At 48.0% G+C, this 8,502-nt stretch overlaps 1 protein-coding gene across 1 annotated transcript in view; it reads left to right on the top strand.

Annotated features, from left to right (window-relative positions):
- Window positions 1–8,502, top strand: part of UMOD (uromodulin) — a 56,585-nt gene that overhangs the window by 3,334 nt on the left and 44,749 nt on the right. The window contains exons 2-6 of the mRNA XM_007954738.1: window positions 1,614–2,393; window positions 2,476–2,583; window positions 4,088–4,296; window positions 5,488–5,636; window positions 7,770–8,015. Coding sequence (XP_007952929.1) covers window positions 1,614–2,393; window positions 2,476–2,583; window positions 4,088–4,296; window positions 5,488–5,636; window positions 7,770–8,015 — 1,492 coding nt within the window. The remainder of the gene's footprint in view (window positions 1–1,613; window positions 2,394–2,475; window positions 2,584–4,087; window positions 4,297–5,487; window positions 5,637–7,769; window positions 8,016–8,502) is intronic.

Genomic DNA, 8,502 nt, shown 5'->3' with positions numbered 1-8,502 from the left:
ACCCTATGGGACGGAGGAGAACCGTCCCATAAGGTTTCCTAGACTGTAATCTTTGTGGAAGCCGACTCCCCATCTTTGTCTTGGGGAGTAACTGGTGGGTTCAAATGGCCAATCTTTTGGTTAGCTGTCGAATTCATTAACCAGTAGGCCAGCAGAGCTCCTGGGACACAGCAAATGCTTGATGAACAGGCGGCTTATAATTTTCACAGTGGCTATCACTATTATGCTGGTGGTTCAAATCCACCAGCCACTCGTTGGAAGGAAGGTTGGGCAATCTACTTCTGTAGCAATACCCCCTTGGAAACCCAAGGACGGGTCGCTATGAGTTGGGTCAGACACCATGGCACATAACAACAACAACAACAACAACTTATTATGATGGCCTAACTTGTGACTGACACCACCAGGGGGAATTGGGGAAGTCTTCAGGAAGGAGGTGACTGGAAGCAGGGTCTTCTTGAAGGTTCCCTAAGCATGGAAGAAGCATGAAATGGGCATCAGCAAGGAAGGGGCAAAACTTCACCATAAATCCTGCTGAGGTGTCAGGAACATCCTGACATGCATGCTGGGACTTGGGTATTTTAAAGAAGACGAAGCTTGCAGGCAATGCTTAGCACAGAAGAAGGTGATAGTTTAGACAAGGGAGACCTTGTGGGTAAAAGGAGCCAGTAGTCAAAAGCGTGGCTGCCAAATGAAAAAACTGTTCCAAACCACCAGAAGCATGGGAGGAAAGACGTGGCCATATGCTCCTGTAAAGATTAAACAAAAAGATCAAACTCACTGATGAAACAGACATGCAGACATTTCGATTCTTAGAGACCCTCAGTGGGTTTTCAAGGGGGTAAATCTTTACAGAAGTGGATTGCCACATCTTCTTTCCTCGGAACTGCTGGTGGGGTTAAACCGTCAGCTTTCTGGTTAGCAATCAAATGCTGCACGCTCTGAGCCCCCACAGCTCCTTCCCATAAAGATTGTTGTTGTTGTTGTTGTTATGTGCCATCGAGTCAGCCCCGACTCATAGCGACCCCTCCTTGGGTTTCCGAGGCAGTATCACTACAGAAGTAGGATTGCCCAACCTTCCTTCCGAGTAGTGGCTGGTGGGTTTGAACCGCCAGCTGTCTGGTTAGCAGGCAAGTGTCTTAGCCACTATGCTACCAGAGCTCCCATAAAGATTAGAGCCTAGGAACCCCTATGGGACAGTGCTTCTTTGTCCTACAGTGTCCTAAGAGTCCCAGTCCTAAGAGTTCCGCAGTATCACTACGGAAGTAGGATTGCCCAACCTTCCTTCCGAGGAGTGGCTGGTGGGTTTGAACCGCCAGCTGTCTGGTTAGCAGGCAAGTGTCTTAGCCACTATGCTACCAGAGCTCCCATAAAAATTAGAGCCTAGGAACCCCTATGGGACAGTGCTTCTTTGTCCTACAGTGTCCTAAGAGTCGGAATCAGACAACAGGTTTGGTTTAATTTAGTTTAGATAACATCAAGGGAGTTGGGGTTTTTTTGGGGGAGGGGTCGGCTAGAGACTAAGTCTCAAAGAACACGCAGCGCGGGAAGTGTCTCGGGGTGGCCAGTGGCCCAGCTGCCCTCACTCTGAGGCTGGACTCTCCTGTTCCCAGAAAGCTGCTCGGATTGTCACAGCAACGCCACCTGCGTGGAGGACGGAGTGGCCACGACGTGCTCCTGCCAGGAGGGCTTCACAGGCGACGGCTTCCAGTGCCTGGACCTGGACGAGTGCGCCACCCCTGAGACCCACAACTGCTCAGCCGGCAGCAGCTGCGTGAACACGCCTGGCTCCTACGCCTGCCTGTGCCTCCCGGGCTTCCGCATGACGCCCGAGGGCGGCTGCACGGACGTGGATGAGTGTGCGGAGCCCGGGCTCAGCCGCTGCCACGCCTTGGCCGCCTGTGTCAACCTTGAGGGCAGCTACTCGTGTGTGTGCCCTTCGGGCTACAGCGGGGATGGGTGGTACTGTGAGTGCGGGCCGGGCGCCTGCGGGCCGGGGCTGGACTGCTTGCCCGCGGAGGGCGGCGCGCGCGTGTGCCTTGATCCGTGCCAGGAGCACAGCGTCCTGGACGAGTATTGGCGCAGCACGGCCTACCGTGCCGGCTACACCTGCGACTCGGGCCTGGACGGCTGGTACCGCTTCGTGGGCCAGGGCGGCGTGCGCCTGCCGGAGACCTGCGTGCCGGTGCTGCGCTGCAACACGGCCGCGCCCATGTGGCTCAACGGCACGCACCCGTCCACCGAAGATGGCATAGCGAACCTCACGGCCTGCGCGCACTGGAGCGGCAGCTGCTGTCAGTGGGACGCACCCGTCCAGGTGAAGGCCTGCCATGGCGGCTACTACGTCTACCACCTAATGGCGCCCCCAGAGTGTCATCTGGCCTACTGCACAGGTGTGCTGGCGCGTCCCCTAGCCACACCCAGGGGACGGGGGTGCGTGCTAGCACACTGTCTGTCTGCCCTGTGTCCCTGCAGATCCTAGCTCGGTGGAGGGGAGGTGTGAGGAATGCAGCGTAGAGGAGGACTGCAAATCGGATAACGGCAGATGGACCTGCCAGTGTAAACCGGACTTCAACATCTCAGGTGAGGCCGCCTCGGAGGGCGCAGGGGCTTAGAAAAGGGTCAGGGACGGAGGGCGAGGCTTATTCCTGGGTGGGAAGTGTGTGTGACCAGGTGATGAAGATTATCCGATCTGAATGAAAAAGTAAGATCCAGTTATGCCCATTGCAACCAGCAAGAAACGCCTTAAGACTCCAGAGCTTGCGGGACCCCCTTACTTCCAGACTTCTTTTTGCGCCTCCCACAACACAGGGGTGCACAGGTCATCTGGTAACCAAAGGCTACCTAAGCCATATTCCCATGGCACCAGAACACAGGACCGCTGTTAGTCTGCCCACTGACTTTCTGAGTGACCCTGGGCAGGGCCCTGGCCTCTCTGAGCCTCAGTTACTCCATCTTCACAGTGAATAAATCAGGCTAGAATTTTCCAAACACTAGTCATGATTTTACTCATTTCCAAGTGCCCATTATACATTTTTTTCTGTGTCCAAGTACTGCTTATACTGTGTTTTTCAAATTTTTCACTTGTTTTTCCTCAAATTGATTGGATCCTTCTTTCTTTAAGTAAATTTGGGAAATCTATGGTCACCACTCCACCTATCTATGGCAAGTAACACCTCAGATGGAAGGTAACTGTTGTCACCTTTCTTGTATTTTCATAATAAAAAATTAAAAATTAATTACAAATGAATCAATGAAAAGAAAATGTTACTAAATTCCAGCAGCTTCAATAAGAGGTTTTTTTTTTTTTTTTTAATATTCTCTCTGGATGTTGTTCCCCGCCCCAAACTCTGATCTGAGGCCTGGTCTCTGTTTGTTAAAAAGGAAGTTAGCAAGAGTACCACGATAAAGGCATTAGAAGCAATTGGAGACTCTTCCTGATGTAGAAAGACTGGAAAAAAAGTGCAGTTAACAATTTGTCTGTTTGTTTTTAATTGTCATTGGGTGTTACTTAATGATGGGAATGTGAACAGCTCAGAGCTGTCCTGCATTATGCGTCCAGCCATATGGCAGATGGCTGGCCACAGAGTACACCTAGTGATGCTCTGAAGCCAATCTCCTTTGTTCTTGTCATTGTTGAGAATATACACAGCAAACATACACCAATTCGACAGTTTTTACATGTGTAATTCAGTGACCCTGATGACCTTCTTTGAGTTGTGCAGTCATTCTCACCCTCCTTCTCTGAGTTCTTTCTCCTTATTAACATAAACTCACTGCCCCTCAAGCCTCGTATCTAATCTTTCAGGTTGCTGTTGACAATTTGATCCCATACAGACAATACTTAAAAAAGCATAATGCTCAAGGCAGAATTTCTTTACTAGTTAAGCTAAACTATTTTGGTTGGTTTAGGGCATAGTTTTGGTTTAAAGACAATCGTGTGTCTCCATCATGGTGGGAAGAGAGCCCACAGCATCTGAGTACCCCCAGCCAGTAACCAGTCTGGCCACTTGGCCTGGCCCCTGGTGATGTGCAGGGACCCTGAGCCATAGACACAGGCCTCCCAATCCTGTCCTCCCTATTTCAGATGTCTCCCACCTGGACCCCAAGCTGGAGTGTGGGGCCAATGACATCAAGGTATCCCTGGGCAAGTGCCAGCTGAAGAGTCTGGGTTTTGAGAAGATCTTCATGTACCTACAGGACAGCCGGTGCTTCGGTTTCAATGAGAGGAGTGACAGGGACTGGGTGTCTGTGGTGACCCCAGTGCAGGATGGTCCTTGTGGGACTGTGATGACGGTATGTCCTGGCTGCGTGTGACAGTGGGACAGGCAAGCTCAGAGCACTGCCTGGTTTAGGTGCCAGATCCACCACTTACTAGCTGTATAACCTTTGCCATGTTGTTTAGCCTGGATGTGCCTTAGTTTCCTCAACTGTAAAATGAATTAATAATAGTATTCCTTCATACAGTTGTAAGGATTGAATGTATGTATAGTGACTAGGTCACCAACAGGCACATAGTAAGTGCTCAATGAATGTAGCTTGAACTAGAGAAGGCAATCCATGGATGATAGCTCCCCACTTTATAAATGGGAAAAGTAGGCTCAGAGAAGGCAGTGATTTTTCCATGCCCGTGGGTATCAGAGTTAGGTCCAGAATCAGATATGTTTGGCTTCAGTGGTCTTGGGAGGCAGGATCTACTTATCTGGGGTGTGGAGAACCAGGACCTCACCTACAAAAAACCAGAATCCAAACATGTTACCATTGAGTTTATTCCAACTCATGGTGATCTCATGTGTTACAGAGTGGAACTGCTCCATAGGGTCTTCTTGGCCGCAATCTTTACAGAAGCAGGTCACCAGGCCTTTCTTGTGTGGCACTACTGGGTGGGTTTTAATAGGTGACTTTAGGTGAGTAGTTGAGTGAAAAACTGCTTGTGCCACTGAACCAAGACCAAACCATACCCACTGCCATTGAGTCACTTCTGACTCATAGAGACCCCCACTGGGTTTCCAATGCTGTAAATCTTTATAGAAGTATATTGCCTCATCTTCCTCCCACAGAGCAGCTGGTAGGTTTGAACCACTGACCTTCTGGTTAGCATCTAAATACTTTATCCACTACACCACCACAGCTAGAGGTAAATGTTTGTATGAACAGAGCATTGCTTCCTCGCACCTCCCTTACTCTCCAAAGAGGAGAGAACAAGAAAGAAAGAAATTCATTTTCATTTGCCAAGCCTTGTGCACCATTAATACATGACATGGTACATGATTTTTAGTCTTCCGGAGAAGAAACATGGGGTAATAGAAGGAACATTTCACTCAGGGCCCAGCACAGGACACATGCTAGCTAATAAAGTAGTTGCTACTGTTGTAACTTTTGTCATGGAAACTGGGAGTGGAGGTCATAGAGGACCAGAGACAAGCCCCCTTAGGCTCTGCTGTCCTGCTCAGCTTCTCATGCCCCTTTCTTCCACCCCCATCGCAGAAGAATGAAACCCACGCCACATACAGCAACACCCTCTACCTGGCTGATGAGATCATCATCCGTGACCTCAACATCAAGATCAACTTTGCATGCTCCTACCCCCTGGACATGAAAGTCAGCCTGAAGACCTCCCTGCATCCAATGGTCAGGTGCGGCCAGAGGGGTTCTCCAGCATCCCTGGATGACTCTACCCACAGCTCCTCACCCACAAGACCCTAAGCTTCCCTGTTGATTGCCACCCATAGAGAGCAGGGTTCAGGGGCTAGGAGGAGCCCCAGGTAGCAAGCCTGAAGACAAGACTCAAATCCAGGCTCTGTTATGTGCTAATCAGATGGCTTTGAGAAGCTGATAGCCCCTCTTAGGATGTCAGCATTCTTACCTATGAAAGAGGTTTAGTGGTAGTTGTACTACTTTTCTTGGAAACACAATAGTCCTCTTCAGATGTGAATCAAATATTAGGGTCTCAGCTTATCAGAACAGCAGGATGGCTGGACCAGAGGGAGGGAGGGGGTCTCAGTCCAGTTCTGCTATGGGACTTTGGACAAATTGTGCCCGTATTTGGACCTCATTTTCCTTCTTTGTAACTTGAAGGAATTAGATTAGAAGAAGTCTTTATAATTTATGCTCCTAGTGTCTGAGGTCTTTAATGAGGTGCTTTGAAGAAGTCCCTTCATGGGTGAATAGAGCATTTGTACACCACCACATATTGGATGCTACATAGGATATATTGTAAAAAAAAAAAAAAAAAAGATTCTGTTGCTAAATAGAATTGAAAATCTTTGAACAGGATGACTCACAGGCCTGTGATGTTGATGCTGGAAAAAAAATAGTCATAATAATAACTAGTGTTCATTGAGAGCTTACTGCATGCCAGGTACTGTGCCAAATACTTTACATGAAATATCTCACTCAAATCTCACAGAAACTCTAGGAAGTACAGATATCATTATTATTCCAATTACATAGATGTGGAAATCAAGCTCAGAGAAGGTTGAGTAACTTGTCCAATGTTACAGAGTCTAGTAACTAGAATTGGAGTAAAAACCCATGTTGTCATGCCTAAAGCCATTACTCTTCCATGACCTTCAGATTGAAGCTTGTCTATAGTTACGTGTTCTCTGGGCCAACTAGGCCTGGGGAAGACATTGGATACTTGAAAGCATTGGCTGACTGGGGGAAGAAGTCTGCTCATTGGCTGTGCTTATCTGGACCATCACCAAGCTAAATCACACCCTAGTCCAAAGTCGCATGTCTACACCTGGGATCCAGGGGACACACATTTGTATGCAGATCTCTCCCTGGTTTGGGCTGTAAATGTCAAACAGGCCAAACCTTAGTCCACAGCCCATTTCTCACCCAAGAAATGAATTTCTGCTTTACTAACTACTTCTCATGTACCTTATTTCCTGGGGCATCAGTTTTACAATTTCTTTTGTGTGATTGTCCAGTGAAGTCTACATCAGGGAGCTGTTTTCAATAATAATAATAATAATAACCCACTCAAAATATTCCCATCTTCTGATACAGATGCTAGTACCTTATAGAGAAGCTGGGACTCAGACTTCAGTCTATGGGTTTACCAGCCCATGACTTTTAATCTGTTTCAGGCTGAGACTAAAGTTGGGAGTTTGATACCAGTCCACGACTTTTAATCTGCTGTAGGCTGAGACTAGGAGCTCTGGTGGCATAGTGACTAAATCACTCAGTTGCTAACCAAAAGCTCCACAGTTCAAACTCACCAGCTGCTCAGCAGGAGAGCGATGTGGCAGTCTCCTTCTGTAAAGATTTACTGCCTTGGAAACACTACTCCTCTGTCCTCAAGGCTTCCTATGAGTCAAAATCAACTCCATAGATGTGGTTTTTTGTTTAGCCTGAGTCTAAATTTGAGAGTTTAATTCCCTCAAGAATTGATTTGCCCCACATCTTGTAATCTAAATGGTAGCAATGGCCACCAAGTTAGGGCCTGGCCGTGGTTTAGATACTTATTACTCAAAGTGTGGTATATGCATCAGCATGACCTGGGAGCTTATTAGAAACCTGTGACTCTTGGCCTCCACCCCAGGCCCACTGAATCAGAGCCTGCACTTGAGCAAGCTCCCTACGTGCCTTTTGTATGCTCACTGCAGGTTTCTAAAGCAGTGGTTGGTACATTCCAGGCCTTCTGCTAGATTTTAAAATGCAAATAACTGCAAGGGACTTCCTGGGAATTCAGCGCTCAAAGGGGAGCCCATCTGTTGTGATCCTTAGCCCTGGTTCTCTCACCAGTCCCTCTCCCCCTACAGTTCCCTGAACATCAGCGTGGGTGGGACAGGCATGTTCACCGTGCGAATGGCCCTCTTCCAGAACCCTGCCTACACGCTGCCCTACCAAGGCTCCTCTGTGACACTGTCCACTGAGGCCTTTCTCTATGTGGGCACCATGCTGGATGGGGGTGATTTGTCCCGCTTTGCACTGCTGATGACAAACTGCTATGCCACGCCCACTGGCAATGCCACAGACACTGTGAAATACTTCATCATCCGGGACAGGTAAGGCACAAGTTCTCTCCTGGGGGGCCTGTGGATGGGATTCAGAGGGTCTTTGAACTTGGAGGAGTCCCTGAGTGGTACATAAAGTTAATGAACTTAACTGCTAACTGAAAAGTTGGTGGTTCAAGTTCAGCCAGCAATGCCTTGAAAGAAAGGCCTGGCAGTTTAGTTCTGAAAACATCTGGACAGATGTTTCCATTGGAAACCCTTTGGAGAACCGATCTATTCTGACACACATGGGGTTGCCATGAGTCGGCAATGACTCAATCATAACTGATTTTTGGACATAGATGGGGGAAAAGTACATCTTTATATTCATTAACCTCTAACTGAAATTTTGCATTCCCATCTATTATGAATGTAGGCAGCAAAACACAGGACATGGGATAGCAGGATACATGATAACATTTGTATCATCAGTACTTCCAAATTTCTATAGTTATTAGAATTTCCCCTAGACCTCATTATTTAATGGATTAATGTTGTT

Source organism: Orycteropus afer, unplaced genomic scaffold, assembly GCF_000298275.1.
Source record: "Orycteropus afer afer isolate SDZICR_OR568_19922 unplaced genomic scaffold, OryAfe1.0 scaffold00470, whole genome shotgun sequence".
NCBI lineage: Eukaryota > Metazoa > Chordata > Mammalia > Tubulidentata > Orycteropodidae > Orycteropus > Orycteropus afer.
This window is presented reverse-complemented; position numbering and strand designations above follow the sequence as displayed.